This window comes from Varanus komodoensis, unplaced genomic scaffold (assembly GCF_004798865.1).
Source record: "Varanus komodoensis strain SLA01 unplaced genomic scaffold, ASM479886v1 scaffold50, whole genome shotgun sequence".
Classification (NCBI taxonomy): domain Eukaryota; kingdom Metazoa; phylum Chordata; class Lepidosauria; order Squamata; family Varanidae; genus Varanus; species Varanus komodoensis.
In genome coordinates, this window is record NW_025336088.1 from 5221596 (window position 1) to 5233587 (window position 11992).

Sequence of the window (11992 nt, forward strand, 5' to 3'; positions counted from 1 at the left end):
TACCCGAGATTCAGGCAGAGTCACACAGTGCCACTGGAGGGGACATGGCCAAAGAGGAGGCGGTTTCCAGAATATGAGTGATGGATATGCAACCAAAGTGTGCACCCCTTCTCAGGCAGGCAGCAAAGACACCACACCTCAATCAGGTTGCAAGCATCAAAGAACAGTGCTTACAACACCACCCAGTACGTATCTATGAAAAGTCAGAGCTGCCGAGTTCAGGGGGACTCAATCCAAGTGTGCAATGGACTATTTCGAAGTGCACACATTCTTCCTTGACAGTTCCCATAGCCAGGTCCCCAGGGAAAATCCAAAAGTGAAGGCAGCTGTGTCGATCCAATTCAACCAACTAGCTCTATCATTTTTGTCTCCACCCGCAGCGGGTCCTGGATAAAAACAATGGCCCTTATCTGCCCATTCAAGACCAGCCACCAGGGAACACTGAATATTGCAACGAAAGCAATACCTTGTCCCTGGAAAAAGGAGTCCCTCCCCTCCATCAGCTACTGGGAGAATTGCAGCTAAGCTTACAGGGAACAGGGCCTTAGAGGCTGGCGGATCACATTGGTGTCATTCCTAACAAAAACGTACCAGTGCCGTGTCCCTGAGTAGCCTTGGCTCCATTACAGCACTGCTTGTTCCAAGAAAAGTGGGTATAAGATTGCAGCCGTAATCACTGTGTTCAGTGCTTGGTCTGCCGCCAGGGGACTCAAAGCCGCACTTTTACCTTCACGAACAACAGGCAGGTGGGTCCAGCTTCCGAGGAACGCCTTGCCCAGAATACCCAGGCTGTTTCCCAGCTGAGCCAGCATGTCTGTGTCATGCTTCTTAGGTCCCCAAACCCCAATAACATCACTCAGTATCTACATGCAAGTTGCAAGTATTCCAAGCTCCTCCTGTTCATTATCTCATTATTCTTAATGCAGACCTGTAGGGCAGGGCAGTGTTATCATATACATGTTGCAAATGGAGAAAGTCATTGTTTTCCTAAGGCCAGCTGTGTGGTCGCCCTGTTCCCTGGTTCCCTCCACCCATTTCAAGAGCACGACACACCAGCCTTCGTGCACAAAAATGTCTCGTGTGCTGAGATTTGGAAGCTACGTCGATCGGTGCTGGCACCTGGCTCCTGGAGGGCCCTTGGGCCAGGAAACTGCCCTGGGCAGTTTGCCTTCTCGGCACCATGGGCACCCCCTGCTGTTGCTTTCCCTCTGCTTTCTCATCCAGACTACCACTGCATGGATTGACAGGAAGGCAGCAAGAACAAGGAGGCCACAGCATCCTCTGCTCCTCCTCCTCACCACCCCCACCATGGTCTGGGCCAGAGCGAGAGGCGAGGGACCCATGGGATGCAATGGAGAAGAGCGGGAGCAGCTCCAGGGTGCTGGGCTTGGAGAGCCCCTGCAGGGCTGAGAGCACCCAAGAGGCTCCCCACCCTGCCTGCTCCTGATGCCCATCCTGCCTGCAGCCGGCAGGGCAGTCCTCTCATTCTGGCTTCGTTGTCCCTCCTGCCTGGGGTCCAGCAGAGCCCCACTCTCCCTGCATGCTACTTACATGATGTCGTGCTGCCCCCCCTCCAGCAAGCCGCGGTACGTGGCGATCTCCTGCTCCAGGCGGCTTTTGACATTGAGGAGTTCGGTGTAGTCGCGGTTCTGGCACTCCATCTCCGCCCGCAGCTCAGCCAGCTGCTGCTCCAAGCACGAGATGCGCTCCTGGAGCTCGGCCAAGTGCTTGTTGTAGCGCTGCTCCGTCTCGCCCAGAGAGCCCTCCAGGGTGTCCCTCTGAGGAATGAGGCAAGAGGCAGTTCCTCTCGGTTAGGTTTCACTGGGCCTCGTGCAAGACTGAGGTCTCAGCAAAAACGCAAAATGCTTCAGCAGCAACACGTTCTACCATCAGAATATTTACTAAGTGTTTCCATGGAATCTCAGCTTAGGGAAAAAATGCTTCAGATTGTCAGGGGAAATCCATGAAGTGGGTGCAGACATGGCGTTTCCATCCTAAGGTTGCAATCCTGGACACACTTACCTTGGAGTAAGTCCCATTATATTCTGTGACTGACTTCTGAACAGAGCAGTGCATCCATTGAATTGCACCATACCCATTTGTTTGTCTGATTGTTTTACATTTCTGGCTGTTTTGATACAATACATTACTGACCAGTGTGAACACACCTGTGGTCAAATGATATGTTAGTATATTTTCCCTCTTTGACAGTGCTATCCTTTCCTTAAAGCATATATGCCTGAAAAGTAGGGCAAGCTACAGCTTCTCAAAGTAATTAAAGAGCAAACCTGTTTCCACACATAGGAAGAAGTACAGGTAAACATTTTGAACCGTTCTTTGGGGATCTTTCCTCATTCTAAGCCATGCCAGAGCATTTTTCAAGTGCTGTCAAGGGATTTGCATACACGAATTCAGGATGCTATCAAAATGAGGTGAGAATATTCTGGCTATAATATAACCACACCACCACCACCTACAAACTGGATTCAAACAACCAGCCATCTCAACAAGTGGGTTGTTGTTGAAATGTAGGTTATCATATTGTTTGAGCCCAGCTTCACTAACATGCCATGGCTTGTTAACCACAAAGAACCATGAAGAGAACCCATGGTTTGTTGCTGAGTTGTGAACTGCAGGTTGTTCACCATGGTTGAATACCAAATCCAGTAATAAAGTTATCCGAACCCAGTGCTCTACCCAAAGCATATATAAACCTCCCCAGATACCCATGGCTTCTGGTAGGGTTTAACAAACTCACCATAGCTTACTGTGCTATCTGATCCTAGACAATAAATTAAGCCATGGTCAAGTCCAGAAACCAGAGAGCCCCTTGGCAAGAGCAGCAGAAAGTCTTGCCTCTCTAGCCAGGAGCTAGCAGGCAATTGTCTTTCCCAGGCTTCTCAGAATGCTAAAGCAGCACTTGGGAACAGCTAGGAAAGGCTTCCCCCATCCCTGCTAGCAGTGGAGGGGAAAGAGGCCAATGCAAAACTTGGACAAAGCCCCGTGCAGGAATGCAGGCCTGTTCCTTTGGACCACAAACCTCACATACCTGCCCACGGGGGTTTCCCGCAGGTTTGGCCACCTCCCATGGTGCCATCCACTTATGTCGACTGCAAAACTTAAGATGCTCTTGTGCCTCTGTGGGACCCACACTTAGGATAGTGAGGGTAGCCCAGGGTCACATGAGCATGCCCGAAAAACCCAATCATTCTGCTGCAAAGGGTGCTTCCCCCACACACACCCCTTTAAAACTTTGTTTAAAATGGTTAGCAGTTCCCAGGAGCTAGGTTTTCCCCTTCTTTGTTTCAAACAACAGTCTCTTTGCAAATAGTGCTTTATTTCCAACTCACAGCTGACCGACTAGAGCCACTAAAAGGTGAGTCTCTGCATGAACAAAGGGTTTCGTTGAACCCAAACTAGAAACTAAAAACCCTCCTTTTCAGTAACCTGGGCTCCAGTCCTCAGCCGAAGAGTCAGTGCAACCCTGATCCTGGCACGGACGCCAAGAATAGCTGCTTTTTTCATTCCCAACAGCAGTGGGCTACGAAGTTGCAGTTCGGCATGCCCTCTCTGTCCATGCAGACACCTGTCCAAGCTAAATTGCAACTTTGCAACCCACTGCTGACCATTTTCTCAGAAGTTTTTAAAAAGGTGGGGTGCGTGGAGAGTACCCTTTGCCACCAAAGCCCTGGGGGTTGGGGGCTTGCTCATGGAGCCTCAGTTGCCCTCAGTTTCCCAAGCGCAGGTAACACAGGGGGATTGTAGTAAAAGGCACTAAATGGCTCAGAGGACATCTCGGTGCTCTTGCAGCTTCTCCTGGGATACTGCAGGAGGACTGGGAGGGAGGGCGGGAGTGAGAAGAGGCAGCACAGAACCCCTGTTGACCACAGCACTTGGTTGCAATCCCCAAGTGGTCTAACGTATTGAGCAACCCCAGTCATTGGCTTGCTGCTGTTCAGGGATGGCTTGGAGCAAAGGAGCCACACGAGCCTGGCAAAGGCTTGTGTATGTTCACTGGACAAGACATTTTGCAGCCCGCAGCACTGTGTCCCTCCACCCTCCTGTGCGGGTCCCCAGTGATGCAAACACTTTGGCATCCTCTTTTACCAGGCTGCACTGGGCCTCGAAGTCAATCTCCAGGGTTTGCAGTTGGCGTCTCAGCTCTGTGACCTTGTTGTTGCTCTCTTCGATCTCCTGGCTGCTGGTGCAGACATCACGATTCACCTCTTCCATCTGTAATACATAAGGGTAGGGAAGGGCCACTGCTCCACTTTGCGTGCAAAATGTCCCCAGAGTCGGTCCCCAGCAGCTCCAAGGGAGGTCTGGGAAAGACTCTCCCTGAGAACCTGGAGAACAACTACAGGTCTCCATAGACTAAGCTGGATGGACATGTAGCCTGACTCTGAGCCAGGTAGCTTCCTAGGTCCTTGATACAGAACCATGAATACAGAACCATGCTGCGGGAAAAGAAACCCTAAGAGAGGCTATGATGCTGTGTTTGCAGGAGCAAAAATGTCCAGGGCCACTGCACACCTGCAGAGGCAATGCCCTAAACAGTGGTTCTGTGATACATTTTGAGGTGCAGGTAGCTGTCTTGATGGTCCCCCATGGCCATGTTCAAAGAAGAGTCCAAAAATGTTGGAGGCCATGCTGGACACTACTGACAAATCACTCCTGGCATTTTTCATCTCCCTCAGAGGCAGCTCTTTTGCAAAGATAATGGCCACAGTCTCCCATCCCAGGCCAAGCTAGCTGGGAAAAGTCTTGCAGGGTAAAGAACTGGAGTGCATATGTGTAGAATGTTTTTCTCTCATTGCTAGGTAATTAAGCAAGCAGCCTCCACATTCCTTGAAGTAGGAGTGAATGGTTTCCAGATGAGAAGGTGGGGCTCCCAAGGCTGCTTAAAACATATGATATTAGATACTCTTTGTACCGATCACACCTGGATTTTTTAGTTGTTTCCAGTCCACTGTAACCTCATTGTTTTGTTTATCATGGATTTAGAGGGGAATAGCTTACCTTGGATTCATACCAGGCTTCCACCTCCCTGCGGTTGCCTTCAATCATTGCCTCGTACTTGCACCTCATCTCTTCCAGGATCTTCTTCAGGTCTGGCCCAGGGGAGGCATTGACTTCCACGTTGACATCGCCAGTGGACTGGCTCTTCAGGCAGGTGACCTCCTGCAGAAACAGCACAAACCACAATGAATGGAGCAGCGTGCTCGCCCACTGGTCTCTCCTTTCCCACGTTATTCATCCATCCTACCCCACACGAACTCTCCAACGGCTGAGCTGGAGACTCTAAGTGGCAAATGGGTCTCACTTTGTAGGCAAGCACCACTGCCTGGCATTGCTGTTCCGGGTTGTGCCACTCCAAAAAGCATGCACCTAAATGTTCCCCAGTGTTTGCTGGGAATGATGGGGGTTGTGGTGCAACACATCTGAGGACACCGGGTTAGAGGAGAATGTCTCAGACATAATAACATGCATCATTAACACCCACAAGTGCTATTCTCAGGCTTACAGCTGAGAATCCAGAAAGCATGTTCCCCTTAGCTCTCATAAAGCACAATGATGATGATATCTTTCACCTCCTTGTGGTTCTTCTTCAGGCCACACAGCTCGTCCTGCAGGTTCTCGCACTGAACCTCCAGGTTGGCCCTGCAGGCTGTCAGCTGATCCAGAATGTGATGCAGGCCGTTGATGTCAGCTTCCACATTCTGGCGAAGGCAGCATTCCGTCTCAAACCTGAGTCAGAAAGAGCAGTGTTGGAAGACCGGTTGCCCACGCAGTCGTAACACTGGGTCCACCTCAAAGGCAGGCAGCAGTCCTTCTCATGTTTCAGCCTAGCAGTTCAGCCTGGCTTCCTTAGGCTTTTAAGCAGACAGGCTTCCCCAGCTTGGGCTAGAAGCATCCCCTGCCTGCTAGCAGATACTACAGAGCAGCGTGCAGTAATAAATTCTGAAGGGCAAGCGCTCACTGTGACAGCCCCCACAGCTGTGGCCCCAAGAAGAGTCCAAAAATGCGCCCTGCTGCATGGCTCCGTATGAACACACCAGTTCTAGCAGTGATTGTCTCCATCATGATCCTCTCTTTTGCAAAGCAAGTGGGTTTTAATTGCCCAAAGCATCCCAAAACAGTTTGCACTTCTACAGGGATCAAGGAGAGCCAGTGTGGTGTCGTGGTTAAGAGCATGGGACGGGGACTCAGACGATCTGGGTTCTAGTCCCCGCTCAGCCATGGAGCCAACTGGGTGACTTTGGGCCAGTCAGACTCAGCCCAACCTACCTCACAGGGTTGTTGTTGTGAGGATAAGATGGAGGAGGAGATGTAAGCTGCCTTGAGCCCTTTGTAGGAAAAGGCAGGATATATATATATATATATATATATATATATATATAGAGAGAGAGAGAGAGAGAGAGAGAGAGAGAGAGAGAGTTAGTTAGTTAGTTGCTGGGAAAATATATTTCCTCCCAGCTATTTTGAGGATTACTGTTCAGCTCAAAAGAAGCAGGCAATTCTGGGGTGGAAGGGTGGCAGATACCATACCCATCCCTGCTAATTAAAAAGTGCAGGTACTACATCCCTGTGATCCCTGGCGCTATTACACCACTGCTGCAAAGTGTTGAAAAAGGAGATGGGGAGATATCCAACAAACAACATGCTCTCTCGTTCTTGGCCAGTTCCCATATTGGCCTTGGCTTTGCTGCCACATTCCAGATATTCTGGCTCACAATCTTCTTCCTGCGCTCTGTAGGATGGGTGGCCTTTATTCTGCACAGCCCCACATATCCCCACAGAATGGACACCTCCAGGCCTGAAAGGACAGACACCCTCCTTTCCATGCAGCCCCATAACAGACAGGTTGAGCCTCATAGAGTCCACCAAGAATGCCCCCCACCCCCTGCCGCCAGCAATGGGACCTAATGGAATGAACCCCTTCGCTTCATTGCTGCTTTCTGAAAAGTACTCACTTGGTTCTGAAGTCATCCGCAGTCAGCTTGCTGTTATCAATGCACAGAAGGAGTTTGTTGTTCTCCACACCGGTACAAATGAGCTGGATAAAGACGAGGTTAAGAGAGGCCAGTTAGGACCCTGCTCTCTTTTCCCGTACATGTGAAGATCTCACATTAAGATTTTAGGCTGCTTCCTTTCATATTGGGCATTTAGCAATCTAATGCTAGCTTCATGCCAACGTTTAAGCCATGTGTACAATCCATTACAGTTCTGTATCAATGTACAGCTGAACCACAAAATAGCCCTCACGCTCACTGGTGGGAAAAAAATCACTACGGCCAGGATATCTTCCGGAGTTGACAGGAAGGGGTTCACCAATACAATCCCTTCCACCATTTTGGAGTTCCAAGCACCAGACAACTCTTTCTTCTACTTCCCCTTGGGCTGATTCACAGAAAACTGCCCCATCATGTGGAGGGGATTCAAATTCATCCCTATGTTGGCTATTTCCGAGCTGCAAGTAGTGCGTGTATAACAGTTCCCTACGTGCAGTGTTAGTGCGCTATCTGAGCTCCCACAGATGACCAGAACTGTGCATCAGTCACAGTCCTGAGATGACATGAGCTTCACAGGAACTCTAGAGTGCGACTCCAATAGAAAATAAAATTAATGTTCCAGACATACCTCTGGATTAAAAGAAATGCATTATTAAATGCAATGTTTGTCTTGTCTACCTCACAACCAACATCTATACAAACATTATATTATCTCCAAAAATGAGGAGGAGGAGGAGGAAAAGGAACAGGAACAGGAGGAGGAGGAGATGAAGAAAATATGTTTTAGGGGATCAAGCAATATTCTTGGGCTATTCCCATACTGGCCTTGGCTTTGCTGCCACATTCCAGATATTCCAAATCACAATCTTCTTTGTGTACAACAGGTTGGGAATCCAAAAGCAAATTTAAAGGCATTTCAATAGTTCATATTTTCTGAGGCATTATCATGGTGGCAAATTGGTTTCACTCATTTGTCACCTAAGGCATTTAAAACACTGATGTTGTTTGTTTAAGTCAACTGGAAGAACCCGTTGTTTGCAATAGACACAAGAAAAGGCATGTAAAACTCATGAAAAATGGGTTGAAAATTGACATCCTACCTGGTTTTTAAGATCTTCAATTTTTTGGTGGTAATGGGTATAGTCCTTTGGTTCACAAAGAGGGCCTTGCTTGGCATAAAAGTCCCTAATTCGGCATTCAAGCTCAGCATTTTCCTCCTCCAGGCATCGGACCTTGTCCAGGTAGCTGGCCAGGCGATCATTGAGGTTCTGCATTGTCATTTTCCCATCAAAGTTGCCTCCACAGACATGCTCACCTCCCAGGCCACCAATCAATGCAGGGCCACGGACCACACCACCCATGCCACCTACCATGCCAGCAGGGACACCCCCAACAACAGTATGCGGGCCACCTAACATTCCTGCGGGGGCACCTCCAACTACACCACCCATGCCACCTACCATGCCAGCAGGGACACCCCCAACAACAGTATGAGGACCACCTACCATTTCTGCAGGGACACCCCCAACTACACCACAATGGCCTCCTACCATACCAGCAGGAACACCACCCACCACACCGCCCATGCCTCCTACCATACCAGCAGGAACACCACCTACCACACCACAAGGACCACCTACCATACCAGCAGGAACACCACCTGCTACACCACCAGGCATGCCACAAACCATACCTACATGACCACCACCAACACTACCGACATGGGAGCCAGCACCAAAGCCACCGCTTCCTCCTATGTGTCCACCACCAACAAACGCCCCACTGCAGCTGCCAGTTGAAAAATGGCTTCTTCCTCCTCCACCAACATGGCTCCAGCTGGAGAAGTTCGTTCTCCCATTGTTCATCCCACAAGAAGGATGCTGTCCAGAGGAGACCGAGGCCACCCCCACCCTTCCTCCACCAAGATTGCAGCTGCCACCAGAGGTTCTCCCAGCTGTTAGGACCGTGTGCCTTGGACCACAACTCATGGTGATGGTGATGGAGGATCTCCTAATGCTAAGCAGAGAGCTAGAGGCACCACTTGACACAAAGGAAGACTGCTGGGATCTACTCCCCACCAGTCTCTATTTATACTTTCTGCAGAGGGTGTCACCTTTCTCGTTTCCCCTCTTTCTTCAACACTCACAGCAGTGGTTGCTGTAATTATTACTGTCATTCCCCAAAGGCAGGGATTCAAAGGAGATGCAACCCATGTCAGCAGCTCCTTGGGGGAAAAAAAAAAAAAGCAGGAGCATTTTGTGGTGTTATTTGTGATGTACACTTGGCAACAAACATGGGTACTGCAGTGAATAATAGTTCCTTTTGCCCACAGGAGGAAACATAGCTTTCTTGGGCAGCCTCATTTTGTCCTGCAGCTAAAATGCAATCACACGTAACATCTAAGGGTGGGGACAAAACTCATTCCTAACTAAGCCAAAACTACTCACTCACTGCTTTTTCTCACTGGATCAAAAATGCCTCTTTTTATTGAGTTCTGTGACACTTCTTTAGAAATGCTTGTGTGACTGTCTCACCATTCAGTGGTGTATTGAAGTCACCAACGTTGATTGACTTTGCACTATTATGAAGCCATTCTATGATCCCCAATTGACAGGGATCGTGGATAAGACCCATCCTGGAAGTGTTGCCTTCAGCTTCAATTTCCCTCATTTGCCCTCAGTGACATTATCATATAGCCAGATCTGATTGGCTATCTAGCATCTTAACGTAATCTCCTTCATTGCACTGCTTGTGTTTTGCTCACTCTTGTGATTAATGCAAGAAAGAAACAGAAATGGAGAACGGTGGATGGGATGGGAGATATCATGAAACTGACAGTAGCTGAAGAGAAATAATGCTATTGAACAGGATTGAAAGGGGTTAATATTTGCACCTTCCTATTTTTCACTCCAAGATCCAAACTTAAGGATATTCAGCACAGCTCTACTGAAATTTAAAACATAGTAGATTTCAGAAACTAAAATGTCATGCTTCCCCATTCAATATTTAGTTCAAAATGATTCCAAAATTATGTAAATGTTTCACGCTGGAGCTGAACATACATTCCAGTTTTGCATATCAAAACTTTAATAAAATTAAAGTGTTGCATGAGAGATAACATAGATAGGGTTGGTTAGTTATCTCTCAGTTGTTTTAATCTTGGCAGACATCCAACATAAAATCTTATGAGCTGCCCATTATCAAATACCAAACAGCATTTCACACCAGCAACAAATATTGTTATGTATTAACTGATAAATGGCACAGATAGAAGTCCAAAGAGCATTGTGTGTCAAATACATAGATCAAAGACTTGGCAGATAATCAGCACATATTCAAAAGTTCAGTGTATATCCATTGCATATTGAGCATCATGCCAAAGAAGAAAACCAATTTGAGGGTCAAATTTGTTTCTGCTCTAATGTAGAAACAGAGTCAGAAAATCCACTCAGAATTAAGAATCCAGTCACCGGAATTTGGGCTTTTCTCTCCTTATCTTTTCAGTGTGAACGGCTCTCTCTATTTTGGAGCCTTGTTCCTCAATGGTCTTTTTCCTTCTCTGCCCTATTTTAATGTTCCCTTTGCTGCTCTAGAATTGCACATTTATTGCACGGCTGCCATTATCACCACCAGAAAATGTCCATAGAAAGCCTTTAGAAGTCCTCAGAAAATACAGACAATGTATTTCATGCACTCTCCATGTGAAGGGCTTTCTGTAGACTGGGCACCACCTCCATTTACTTGAAAGCAGTAACAGCTCATCCTTCTCCTAACTCCTACTCTTTTTGGATATCTTTTGGAGATTACATGAGTGGAGTCAGCTGGAGCCAGGGATCAGATGAGCTGGCCTGGGAGAATCTTTCCAACTTGCTATGATTCTATGTTTCTGTCTAATATTAAAGTTCCATTTTGTCATTATTGTCCCTGAAGGAAAGGAGTGGTACTGGTGCCAGCTTTCCAAGGGTCACTCGCTCTTTGCATCTACCTTCTCATGCCCAGGTCACCAGTTGTTCCTGTTGCTCCTCTCGCTCACTGTTTCACCAGAGGCTCACGTGACAGGCGGGGAGCCAGGGTGCAAGGGGGCCGTGGCACCAGCTGCACTTCCTTCTCAGTTCCGCCTTTGTCTGGCCCAGCACGAGGCAGTGAGCAAGCAGTGGCAATGCAGAGGAAGGACATCACGGGGGTCCTGCCGCTGTGACCTCGGCAGGAGCCCAAGCAAGCCTTGACACCGCCCCTGGACAGGATCAACAGCCAGGCTGACAATGTGGCCATGTCATGCCTGGACTGCCACAAGCTAACCTTTTGTAAATACCACAGTACCCCACACAATCTCTGCTCAGCAGACAGACTGAGGCAGGAAGAGACAAAGGTACATGCAAGAGCAGCCTCATGAATGGACTACGTAAATGAAATCAGCCATGTACTTCAGTGATGTTAAACTGGGGACAATCAGAAACCCAAAGGTTCATTAGCCAGTCTGACAGGGAGGGAAATCATTTCCCAGCCAGTGTAGGCCATGGATGTCTTCTCTTTTGTTTGCAAAACCTCCATCTTGTCAGCTGAGCAGAGAAGATGGACCAAGTCAGATGTGGAGCATGAAGCAAAACCTTCTCAGTTCGAGGTACAAGCACATCCTGACTAGATCTGACTCAAGACTGGGTAAATCTTTGAAATCTGCCAAAATTCCAGGTCCACCATTTCAAGCTGAATGTGAACTTTCACCACAGAATTCAAAATTTAAGTCCTTTAGATATATCAGCATCTTTTAAATGTATTGGCCTTGATAAGCAACAAGTATAAAATCAGAGAGGCTCTCAGCTGAGAAATGTGAGATGTTCAGCTTAGACACTAACTGAAATTTCACTTCATCAGCACGGCCAGTTAGTAAATACTGCATGTCAGTTGCCAAACGTTGTAAAAATTTAACTGTCAAATATCAAATACTGACATTGAGTACAGAATCCAAGTATCAAATAATT

At 48.0% G+C, this 11992-nt stretch overlaps 1 protein-coding gene across 1 annotated transcript; it reads right to left on the reverse strand.

The window, feature by feature from the left end:
• Nucleotides 1-1547: 1547 nt before the first annotated feature.
• LOC123031753 (keratin, type I cytoskeletal 19-like) lies at nt 1548-9001 on the reverse strand. Its single transcript, XM_044447049.1, has 6 exons — nt 8114-9001; nt 6975-7057; nt 5592-5748; nt 5020-5181; nt 4108-4233; nt 1548-1778 (listed from the first exon to the last, which is right to left on the reverse strand). Exons 1-6 carry the CDS (start codon nt 8999-9001, stop codon nt 1548-1550), a joined length of 1647 nt encoding a protein of 548 aa, XP_044302984.1.
• Nucleotides 9002-11992: the final 2991 nt, after the last annotated feature.